Source organism: Cygnus olor, chromosome 1, assembly GCF_009769625.2.
Source record: "Cygnus olor isolate bCygOlo1 chromosome 1, bCygOlo1.pri.v2, whole genome shotgun sequence".
NCBI lineage: Eukaryota > Metazoa > Chordata > Aves > Anseriformes > Anatidae > Cygnus > Cygnus olor.
This window is the reverse complement of record NC_049169.1, coordinates 51,790,892-51,804,152: the sequence shown is the minus strand read 5'-3', so window position 1 is coordinate 51,804,152 and position 13,261 is coordinate 51,790,892. Positions and strand designations below refer to the sequence as shown.

General features: G+C 31.3%; 1 protein-coding gene across 2 annotated transcripts in view; it reads left to right on the top strand.

Moving 5' to 3' along the window:
* Positions 1-11,818, top strand: part of LRRIQ1 (leucine rich repeats and IQ motif containing 1) — a 109,831-nt gene extending 98,013 nt beyond the window's left edge. For both annotated transcript variants that reach the window (XM_040558306.1, XM_040558298.1), the window contains exon 26: positions 11,531-11,818. In XM_040558306.1, the coding sequence (XP_040414240.1) occupies positions 11,531-11,670 (140 nt within the window). In that variant the 3' untranslated portion in view covers positions 11,671-11,818. The remainder of the gene's footprint in view (positions 1-11,530) is intronic.
* The last annotated feature ends 1,443 nt before the right edge of the window (positions 11,819-13,261 follow it).

Sequence of the window (13,261 nt, the reverse complement as noted above, 5' to 3'; positions counted from 1 at the left end):
GGAAAAAAGGGCACAGGATTTATGTTTTTCTATATATGTTTCTGTATGTATTATTATTTGTCTATATATTTTTTTCATTGTGGATCTGAGAAGGCTAAACAGCGACGATACATTAAACTGAAATGCATATTACTTATAAAACCAGACATTACTGTTATCTTTCTACAATTTATATGAAGTAAATAAGCATGTTGATTATATTAGTTCAGTTTGCCGAAGACTGTTGCTCTTCAATAATTTACAATAAATTATTAGCTCAACGGGGACCTTAATCTGAAAACATTAAATGTTTGCCTCTTTTTTATATGAAAAATATATTCATTATATAATACTTTCCTGCTGTATTCCCTCTTGGTTTTGCATTCTGAAATATTTAACGAAGAAGCCTGGAAAGTGTTTTAGTGATTCAGTAGGTGTATTCATTTTGAATTAACAATGAATTGGTATTACTGAAGAGGTTAGAAAAGGGACTGTGACCTTGGAGGTCTTTCCATTTTAACTAATTATTAAATCAAGTCCTTACACCATTTTTTCAGGAGAATTTGACCTCAATGATCTGACAAGATTTAATCAACAAAACATAGCTACACTACCACTTTACATCCTAATTATTGGTAGGAAGTCTTCAGCAAACTGTGCTGTACAGCTGAGAGTTGTTACTAAATATAAGAGATGTTAGGGGTATCATATATGTTTCTTACATATAATTTGTAATTCAGTAATTGCATCAGTAAATCAATGAGATCCTCCAGATTGAAAAAGCAGGTCTAAAAATACTGAATAAATTATTTTAGGTACATTTACTGAAAAAAAAAAAAAAATCAAATATGTGTGATACTGAAAAAAATGCATTTCATATATTTCTGGGTCATGACTGTAGATGAATGATCATGTTTTTGTAAAGACAAAACATGTAATGCTTCAGTGCTTTAATTCAGAGAGGTTTTTAGAAAGGCTAAGTCAACATTTTCAGAAGTATTTTGGGGAACTGCCAATTTTCAATGTACTTTTTGTAGGCCTTATTTGCCGAGGATAGGTTCTTAGCATTTCTGAAGTTAAGGTTAAAGAATTTAAAGATTGTTATCACCAGAAATTACTAGGTGTTTCTGAAAAAAAAATGGATGGAATGAATTAATCCCAAACTAACTTAATTCTGTTCCTTGACACAAAAATGAATTTAATAATAAAGGAAATGCTGTGGACCTAGTACATCTCAGGTAAAGGAAAACATTTCTGTATAGCACTTAGGATATTTGATGTGCTTCTGTGTTATATGTTCAAAGGGAAAATTGACTGATATGGGTTAAATTATATTAACAAAAAAATAATAATAATAATCAAAATGTAAGTAAAAGATATAACCTCAAGAAAGAATAAAAAGTGCTCGGTCAGACTAGTTATCAATCCAATTTAGGACCTTGCCTGGACTGACGGCCAGTACATTATGTCTCAAATATACCACCTTATATTCCTTCCAAAAATCATAGTTATTTCTTTCTGCTCTCTGGTTATTTTTTCTTTTCTATTTCTTGATTTTTGGGGGCTTTTGTTTTTATTTTTTCATTTTTTGTCCATTCTTGTCAAACTGCTAAGGTCTTGATCTTTCTGATACTTTGTGCCAATGAGTTGCAAAAGGAAGCATGTTTAAAAGACCATTTGCTGATTGTATTTTCTGCCTTTAAATTTTTTACGTTAACTCACTTTGCTTTTGTAAAAAAGGGCAGAAAAGAAAGATATTTTTCCCTGATGTGTACCTTCTCTGTAACACATACCCCTGGTCTGTGATGTGGTTAGTGCCTTACAGAGTTTTATTAACATTTTTATTAACTCTGTGAATACTGGTGTGAATTACTGGTTATAAAATTTGTTAATGAACACTTTCCTGAACACTAATAGTGTAGTTAACACTAAGTTACAAGGTGGACATTGAATTTTTTTTGCAAGAATTAGAAATTGAGTAATTATTTTTTGATAACAAGCTAGACGGTATTTTTTTTTATACTAATCCAGAGTTTGTGAGTAGGTTATGACAAGCATAAACTCCATTCTATCATCCCAGACTGGTTACATACAATCAATGTTGTACATTGAGATGAGATGTAAAACTACATTGTCTACCTATCATCAGCATTTTGTGTTTTTCTATACTCTACAAATCTTAAATTTTATTTTCATTTACTTTCTTGTTATGTGACCTGCAATCTTTTGACTGGAATTCCCAGAAGCCCAACGGGAGCTGGGCCCCTCACTGTTACTTAAAATGCTACCTGTTATTCTTAATTCTTTTCTTCCCCGAATCTTAGTCTTTCAGAGAGTCTCTGATTTCTGTAAAATATTTTTTTGGGGAAACAAAATTAAAAAACGAAACAAACAAAAAAGCTTGGAGCTCAACCTTGTAATTCCTTAATCACCCCTAGTTCTAAACATGACTTTTAATTGCTATCTCCACTGCAAGACATGTATCGGTTTCATTTCTCAGATAAATTCCAACTCTACCATTCTCATACTCTGTGAAATTAAATTAATGAAGTTTAATAAAGCTGTTCTTACAGTGGAAAGACTTCCAACTCAGTAGGAAAAAACAATCAACCAACCAACCCCAACACAAAACAAACAAAAAAAAAACATAAAAACCTCCCTTAACTTTGTTCACTTTTTTCACTTTCTTTATTACACCTTTCAATTCTTATTCTTCTTCTTGACAGAATCCCACTTTTTTTTTTTTTATTGCCTCCCTTTCTTTTGATAAATAGAATCCCTAAGAAAATTTTCAGCTTTGTTTTAAGGAGTGTGATACATCTTTACTTCTTAAAATATTCCTACTTTCCTGCTCCTTTCCCCTTACCATTATAATTGTCTATATATTCCAGTTCCATAACCGCTGTCTTTCATTTAGGATTTGTAAACTCTGTGTGTGCAGTAAACATTTCATTTTTAAGATCTCTCTTCATGCTTTACTCTCATTTATGTTTTACTGGGAAACTTCAGCTGGTATTTTTCCTTCCTCCCTTCCTCCCTTCCTCCCTTCCTCCCTTCCTCCCTTCCTCCCTTCCTCCCTTCCTCCCTTCCTCCCTTCCTCCCTTCCTTCCTTCCTTCCCCTGTTTTATCTCTTTCTTTTTTCTCATACATTCTCCAGGAGAAGTTTGCCATGTTACAGAAACTGAGTAAGAAACATTTTAGAAACATATGATCAAATATGGAAGTACTTATTTAGTAGTCCTTTCAGTTTCTTGCTGTTTACCTGCTTAGTAGAATTTCTAGAAGATAACAGTAAAATTTATGCTTTCTCCTTAGAAACATTTAGAAATGCTGTAAGTGTATAAGAGATATTTACAGTACTAATTACTTGTCCTTAGTAAAATGATGAACCCAATTTACTTGAAAAAATCACAACTGCTATCACTATATTAGGAATAAAGCTGTCTCTTCTGTAAGCCACATCTGGTAGTATGTTAACATGAATGTTAAGACATGCATTTTGTCCAGTAAAAAATTATGGGATAATTCCATACTATGAATATTTTTGTTCTCAGGAAATGAATATATAGAATGGATGAAAAAGGGTTCCACAGTTCTGAAGTAAAGTTTACCAGGTTTTGAAACCTACTAGAGAATTGTGATTATTGCTGTGAACATCATTTCAACATAATATTTTTTCCACTGAGATTCCTCTGTATGTCTTACCAGAATACAAAATATGCCTCAGAAAAGAGCTGATATTCCACCACACTTTTTTGCATAACATATATTTATATGGTCATAGGAAAACAGTTAGAAATGGATTAAGCCGATGTTGTATGCTGAAAAAAATGCAAAATAACCTCAGTCTGGAAACTCTTAGCCACATTAGGGTAGAATGGTGCTTAGGCAAGAAGCTGTGAAAAGGAAGTGAATTAAAAAAAAAAAAAAAAGAATAAATCCATACAATATTCTTCATTATATTTTAAGCACCTTTTAGTATACTGAACTTTACTTGATGTCCTATTTGCAAAAATACACAGCACAAGGGAACTTGTTCATGCACAGACAGATATAAAAAAAAAATACTTTTTTGTGGGTACAGTAAGTGAATGTATATATTTATCCACATGAGAGTAAATATTTAACAGCAGATTCAAGAATTTTGACTTGGATTTTTTTTTTCCTGGTTCTGTAAGTAGCCTGTTAGTTGATATTAGGAATGTCATTTTGACTTTCCATAGATTAGTTCTTTTAACTGCTGAAATGACAACTGAGATATGTACTATACTGTAAAGTTTATATACCCACTGTTGAAAGGATCATTATATTTAACTGTTAGGAAAGGCAAAGGGACTCCTCCTCATTTATGAACTGGGTAGACTATTTGGAAGCTGCCATGTCAACAAAGGAGTAATGTTACAGATGTATATACACAGGTACAACCATGCAAACCACAGATTAGTTAAAATAGACTGATTAAATCAAGGGATGTGTCAAATGAGGAATTGATTGATTCACAAAATAAAGTTAATTAGTGACAGTGTATGTCTAACTATCATTCTTTGAGAGTTTCTTAAATTCAGTTACTGATTTTTTTTTTCTAACTGGGAAGACGTTTGATTAAGTAATACAGAAGTGCAGTACTCCTTCTAGAAAAGTTATTAAAAATAGAACAAGCAGTTTACAATGATAAAACCAGGAAAATAAAGAAACAAACAAAAACAATAAAAAGACATGTGCCATAAATTTCTTTCCAGTATAGATTTAAGTCCTGAATGTGCAAGTAAAGTGAATCAGCATAAGTGTCACCATTCATTTCAGAGAGCTATTTATTAATATTATCTGTTTGAGAAGAAAGCTTCTCTCAAAAATGGACAGAATGATCATGAAGTCTATGACCATGAAGGTAAAATGAATTTCTAAGGTGAAGTCCTGTCTTAATCAAACCCAGTAAGCCAGACTAGTAAACCAGATTTCACTATGATACATGTATCTAATACACAAAGAAAGAAAAAAAAAAAAAACTTCATTTTTTCCTGCTTTTCCTCTATCCACAGAAAAAACATCCAAGTGTTTCCCTGTTCTTGCAGTATGCCATCATCATAACTTAATAACCCTCTGCCTTTCTCTCACTTTCTTTCCTGCTTCTTCTCTACTGCTCCTGTAGCTAGACTCTGTCACAGAGAGCATAGAGCAAGCAGGCTCTTAAGTTCCCTGACCTAGCATGACTTTCAACATTGTTTTTAAGAGTAGACATGCTCCCTGTAACATCATGATAAAGCATGTTTCCATGTTGCCTGATGTTTTAAGGAACATAACCAAAATCACCTCTAATCATGTAGAAACAATTTGTATATACTTGATCAAATTTGGACAGATCCAAAAAACAAAGCTCTGTTGCTTGGCAAATTTCAAGTCATTTCTGCAATGGGCAACATAAATATGTCATGTATTTTTTTCTTAGAAGAGACTGACTTTTCTGAAAACTTCAGCCAAAGCCAATAAGTCAGCCTGTAAAATATCATCCTAAATGGACAAAATTTGGGAAATAGGTAAGAAGCTGGAATACAAAGGAAATATTGGTCTTTAATAACCAGTGGTGCTAAAGTCCTGTTTATAGTTAGGAAAATGTTCTATTTTACAGGAACATCTTTGGAGCATTATGTTTTTTATGTTATTTTATCTCTATGTGTAGAAAGGTGATTAATAAATGTTTATAATTTATGTCATTATTCTTGTAAATGTTTATCTGTATGAATTCCTTTATGTGTCTGAGTTTCATGTTAAGAGTTGAAGAGCTGAGATTAATCAAATATGTAATTGCTAGTATGATCTGGTTAGAATAGCATCAATGTTTGATAAACAATTTAAATTCATTGTTTCTACAAAATATTAAGATTAGTCTCTAGTCCTACAAACTTGAAGACAGGGAGATTTACAAACAAAATTAATCGTTTGCTTACCCCCTCCCCCCCACACCCCAAAAAAAATGTTTTAGTTTCAGATCTCTATAGGGAAAGGAGATGTATCTTTACATATAAGATGCTCCTGAGGCTTCTCAATACTATTCAAATATGCGTGTTAAATATAGAAACATGATGTAAATTTAAAATACAATATTTTGTTTGTTTTAATGTAAACAATGCAACTCAAAAAAAAAAAAAAAGAGAACAAAATTTGTGATCTGACTTCAGTATAGCCATAAATACCATAAATAACAATATTAAAAAGTAACTCTTCTGAGATTGTCACATTCACCTTTTCATAGACCTGCTGAACCTAGCTTCTTTCCAGAGCTTAAATTGATGTAAACGCTTTGCTGCTAAGGATTCGTTCTGGTCACTTTCATTAAAATGTTGATTTTTTTTTTCCCATGCCTTCTTATGCTGTATTTGCTCTTAAGTAATACAATATGGTAAAGACTTTGAAATATATTCTCTCTCCAGACACACAATGTTAGGTGGATCGATAAATGCCCTATGACGTCTACTATGCATCACAAAATTTTTATCATAACCTGTTTAACCAAGTTTTTCTTCTTGGACACCAAGAATTTTATTCAAAACATTTTACATATTGCATTACTGATCAAAACAGAGGATATGTAAACCTTGACATTTGGTAAAAGACCCAGGCTTTAACCAAAAAAGACCAGAACAAATCAATAGCAGAAAACAGATTAAACAACAGAAAAGTAACTGCTTAGAAATAGAAGCTTGTTAACCAAACCCAAGACAAGCTTTCAGCACGTAGTCTTTGTATTTGATATATACAGATATATATTTGATATATACAGACACCTGAATATATTTCAGAATACACTCGAGCTTCATATAGTCAAAAGTTACAATTAAATGAAAGTACAGCAAATTACTGTTACAACCTGAATCTTCCAAACCTTTGGAAGATAGGAGAAATTCAGTTGTTTTTCTTGGCTACCAATTTGTTCCCATATGAGGGGGTATTAGAATAACTATATATCATGTTAAATTATACTTAATACCATGTTCTAGTTCATTCTAGTACCCATAAATGGTAAAAATGTTGTTGTTGTTACTGTTGTTATTATTATTTATTGTTACGGTTGCAAAATTATCAGTACGTTATAGAATAAAAACAATGTATTACTTCTAATTTCTATTTAGTAAAGATACTTACATATGGGCTTGAAAAAATATGAATCTTTTTGTTATTGTCTTTTGCTTAGTCCCATTACATTTATGGAATATAACATTAAAAAAAAAAAAAGTATTATGTGCATGCTTACAACTATTCATAAATCACAAATATACATATGCATACCTGTATATGTATGTATGCTTACTAAATGAAAGATATGCCTTATAGATTTCTTTATAACAAACTAAGACTCTAAATTTCACCTTTTATTTTTCCAATCAAGTTCTGATAATATTAATTTTATTTGTTCATATATACTTATACACAAAACACTCATTTGCAAGACACACATTGTAATTTAGGGAAGAAATAAGGTATTGCAAATCTAAGCTTCCTGTGAAAGCCATTTATCTATATTACTATTACTAATGCTGTAACAGAGAACTATAAGGATCTCTAAAAAAAATTAAAAAAAAAATAAAGTATTGGATTGTAAAGTAAGACTTCCAAATTAACTGCACTCTGAAGAACATGTAAAGTATCTCACAGTTTTTAAACATTTTAATAATTCATGAATATCTGACCTTGCAGCATTTTAGATGCTTTTGGTAGAACATGCAAAATGTTTGCATTTGCAAGCCATCATTGTTTTTAGTGAACTCTTGTTTTATTCTTCTGTTCATTGAACCAAGTATCTTCCCCACTTTTTATTATTTTCTCACCTTTTCTTAAAATAAAGAATATGACTTAAAAATAAGCATAGAAATTTAATGGCACATGTATGATAAATCAGTTAAGTCCTATATTTGCAATGCATTCCATTTGTATATTTTCATTTTCCTTTCTGGTTATTCCATGAAGCTCTAGGAGAAAGATGCAATAAAAAGATGTCTTATATTTGACTTACGCCTTCATCATAAATGAGCTGTTTCTTTGCCTTACAACACTCAATCATAATTAACATTTAAGCAACTAGTAGTTCTTCTGTAAATATAATGTCTGAGAATTAGGTATAACATGAATAGGAGTAAGCAAACCTCATTATGCTTCTATGCCAGTCTGGCACATAACTATTTGAGAATTCTTCTGTAGGGAATAGGCTGTTTTGTCTCAGTGGAAGTTTTTCATCACTCCAGTTAGACCAATAACTAGATCAGCAATGCTGATAATAATACCCATCTCAGTTCAATCGAGTTGATATCAGAAGTACATTCTCAAAAGAGCAAGCATGTTTATATCCACTTCAAAGACATGAAGGTGGGACATACAAAGGGAGTGAGCAGCTGAAGCAACTGGAATTGTTTGTCTGGAGCAAAGGAGGCTGAGGGGAAATCTCACTGTTCTCTTTAACTACCTGAAAGGAGCTTGTAATGAGGAAGGTGTCAATCTTCTCAGTGATAGGACTCAAGGCAGTGGCCTCAAGTTGTGCCAGGGGATGTTTAGACTTGATATCAGGAAGCATTTCTTCATGGGAAGGGTGGTTAGACAAGCTGCCCAGGGAATTACCACCCCTGGAGGTATTTAAGAGATGTGTGGATGTGTCACTTAGAGACATGGTTTAGCGGTGTACTTGTAGTGTTACGAGAATGGTTGGACTTGAAGGTCTTTTCCAACCTAAATAATTCTATGCTTTGCAGTGTGCACACTTTACAAGCCTAACTTGCCTGCAATGATTTCATTTTATTTGTCTGAAAATGCTAAGAATTCTATGAATGATGGGAAGGAAGGATATAGAGTAGCCTATGCTTTGATTAACTTTCTCTAGATCAATACTGTAGGTAAAGCTTAAAGCAGACAGTAGAAAGTCTAACCAACACTATAGGCTGCATAGAGAAAAAGAGTGCCATGACCACCAGACTTTGGGATATCCTCTGATTTGTTAAACCCAGATTCAGGGGAGCAGTGATTATCTGGAATTTTGCAAAAATAACTTCAGGCTGAGGAAATTGTCCTGCCCTGCTACTGAGACCACAGGGTCTAGAAATTCTGAGCTATGATTCTCACATAGAAGGTTCTTTTGTCAGACAGATTATATACGCTCAAAATTAATAAATTGTTACATTTTACTTACAAAATATTTGACTATGCTATCCTCTAAGCAATGTATAAATCGGTTACAATTAAAAATAAAAAATAAATACGTGAACTATTGACCGTGAAGTTTAGACAAGTACAATTCATGCTATGACAGATACTGCCATCATTCTGCCAAAATAAAATGGTATATTACTAATTTGTAAAGACTTCTCACAAGTATCTTATAGCAAATTACAGCAAGTCTTCAGGGATTTTATTATGGAATAATATACCTTTCATAGCAATGGAAGGACAATATATCCCTTGCAATGAATTGCATATAGTTTTAAGTGGAAAGCCAGAAAACTATATTTATAAATTTCTGAAATCCATCATGAAAATAATATTTATCAGTACAGATAAGTTCATAAACAAGTGTGGTTGTTAGTCCAGGAATAATCCAGGTTAGGCAATTAGGATGTGTTTGCCTTTCTTTTTTCTGTTTTCATTGGGCTCTGTCACTTTTAAACTAATTTTCAAATTTATTATTGTTGGTTTTGTTCTGACATTTGTCTTTTTTCAAAATAATTCAATAATAATTCAAAAGGTAATTCAAATATTTCTTTCATCAAAATACAGAAATAACTGCTATCTCTAATATACCTTTATCATTGATATAATCTTGAAGATGAATGTATTAAAGAGTCAGTCTCAAGCATACACTAGCCCAAAATATTTTTCCGGTCTAAACATGTAATAGATACTTCCTTTTTTTTTCTTTCTTTCTTTCCTTTCCTTTTTTTTTTTTTTTTTTTTTTTTTAAACAGATGTCATATTCCACAGTATTAAATCTTTTTATGGTTTAACAACATTTCCAAATTCAGAAAAAAAAATCTTTAATGAAGGGACACAATTTCTTTTTTTTAATATTATCACCATATTAGATTTATTTTCAAGTTTCCTTAATCAATTAACTAATTTGAAGGTCTCAGGTTTCAATGAATATATTACAGTTCCCAGTCAAAAGAATTAATAGAATGTTTACTGCTTAGTTAAATAACTTTATTCTATGCTCTTTAACAAAAGCCTTTCTGTACTAGATATCTTCTACCATTTGAGGTGTCAGATAAAAGGATCCAAAAACTGGGGATCCTGTAAAGGCAAGACAGTAGCATTTTAGACCTTTATCAAGTAGACCTAGAGTAAATTATATACCTCAAAAAAAAAAAAAAAAATCAATTAACTAAATCCATAGAGCCGTAAGTAAACAGACAGGTATCACATTAAAGCTACTAGAAAACTCTTGACAACAAAAGGAGAGAACTATTTATAAGATGCATTTGCAATAATTAAAAAGTTCATAAAAAGGGAACACTAAGCTGGTAAAAGCTCCTGACATTTAGATCTAGCTGACTGTAGAAAAGTATCCTCAAGAAAACAGAAAAGTTCTGTTTGAAAATGTATCACTATTGTTGCCTATATTTCTAAATAAACATGTTCAATTATATAATTTAAGCATTTTTTAATTATTATTATTTTTTGGGGGTGGCTATTTATTATGAGAAATTTAGTTTTGCTGTTTCAAAGTACCAAGAAATTGAAATATCAAAAATGTTTACTAAAGGTATGTAATCAGTAATCTTTTCCTTTGATAGGTGGCAAAAAGATGTTTGTAAATTTTGTATTTGATAATCCATCACAGTAATTATATATATATATATATAACTGCTATACTGTGAACATCATATCATCCTCTTGGCAAGTTTAGTTTGTTTTCCTCAGACACTTAGCATGCTAATAGGTGTCTAAGAAAGACATTGCCATCTGTAAAATGTTGTTTTGTATAAAGTAAATATAATAATTTGAATCAACTCTAATAGTTGTTTAGTTTATTAAATTAGTATATAGCCAGTATATAGCCAGTATATACTGGCTAAATTATTCAATTGTCTATATATATGACAATTATTTTTATTTAGTACATTTCTGTGTGTGCTTAAACTTGCTTTGGCATCATTTAGCTATCTCAAAGTCCAAGTATTTGTGGGCTTTGAAAGAAGAAATACTTTCATTTGGTCTAAAAACAATAACTTGTTAAATTGATATATCTTCTGAACTAGACCATCAATTTGGAAGATGCTAATTTTTCTGTGTAAAATATACTCAAAATAGACACATAGTGGCCCTATTAAAAATAGGGTAATTTTGTGTAGTAATTTTACTGTTTATTTTCATAAAGGCTTTTTTTTTCCATAAATTACTGCTTTTTGAAAATACTTTAACAACTTTTAAAACAGGGAGGAATACAGAGTTAGAAAAGGTGTTTGCTATCAATTTAGACATAGCAATATATTTTGTCATATTAAAAGGAACATGAAGCAGTGAAATTTAGTGTTTACTGTTGTTTAATTTCATATATGTGTTTGTTGCTTAGAAAAGAATATATCTACACCAGAAAAATCACATCTGGGTCCATCCTGTAGAGAACGGATATCATTTCGAGACCATCCGGTGCAGCTCAGCGGAGGATGGGGAACAGGAAAAAAGAGGCAAAAGGTTAAAAATGTTAGTTGAATATTGGAGATTGTTTGACTTGTTGATTTAATCAAATTTTTGGTTTCCAAAGCATGTGGAGAACTGTTTCTTTTTAAGCCTGTGAATATATATATATAATATATATATATATATGTATATATATTTGGTTTATTATCAGTATAAATAGTTTCAGTTAACTAAATGCGACATTTTATTATACATAGTTATAGTGGTTTTGTTTTGTTTTGTTTTGTTTTTGGTCAAATTACTTTATACCTGTCAGTACGTTGTCATACTTGTGTTTTCAATTGCTTATATGTTTGTGTGGTTTAGAACACAGAATCAATTAACTCTATAAGAATTGTTGTACAGTGAGCAAGTTTAGGCTTGTTTATAAGAAGTGGTTGAGATGTGCAAATGTAGTTAGTAATAGTTCATGTTCATATGATGTATGCTGTATATCAAATCTCTAAATACTCCTTTTTCACAAATAAAATACATGCTTATAAACTCTATTATGGACTATGACATCCAATAATGTCATTCTTAAAGAAGTCAGTTTAGAATATTTTACTGAAGCAGCAAAAATTCACAGCAGGCTGGAAACATACAAATGGTGGGGATGCAGGTTTTTTTTTTTTTTTTTTTTTTTTTTAACAATGTGAGAAATCCTCTTGAACTTTCACCCTAAATTATTGTAATAATATGATAAAGCAACCTGTTAAACTTTTATACTTTCAAATATTTATAACCTTTTCCTAGATGGTTAAAGAAAAATAAATTTACTAAGATCTTATTTGTGCTGGGGTAGTATAACCCTACATCTACAACACACTGTTAACTCAACTCTATTTGTTCATGTAGCTAGGGTCCTTCAGACCCATGTGTAGAAGTTTTGTGGTACAAAGAGATCTAGAGAAAGAAGCAAAATAAATTATTTAGTTTATATAATAAACTATTAATACTATTTTGAGGTAGAAAACTTGAGGTGGATATCTAACTCATTACTTCTAGTGAATTCTTTGCCTATTGGTATACACAACAGAAAAGGTTTTTTTTTTTTAATTTAATTTTATTTATTTATTTTTTATTTCAAAGCCTAACATTTTATTGTTTTCCACTTTGAGTGTCGAAGTTGCTAACCGATCTAGAGAAGTCTGTCTTTGGATTTCCTCATCTGTTTTTGTCCAATATTCTGAAGCCTCAATTCCTTACAGACTGAGAGAGAGTTGGGAAGGATAATGTGGCTTGAAAATTCAGTCATTACAGAAGATAGATTCTTATGTTGTATCTTCAAAACGTCCTTAAATTTAATGATACTATTTTGTGAGATGCTTTTATGTGCTAACACATACATGTGACTGTTGTTTCAAATAAATTATCTCAGTTTTTGTGAATATTCACATCCATTTTCACATTCAAGGACAGCTGATACCATGCAAAACCTCCAGCATTGCAGTCAATATCATTCAATAACTTTGCTCATTCTTATCATAGTCATAGACTCATTGAATATATTGAGTTGGAAGAGACCCACAAGAATCATTGAGTCCAACTCATCATGACTCCACACAGGACAACCTAAGAATTGAAACATATTTCTGAGAGTGTTATCCAAACGCTTCTTGAA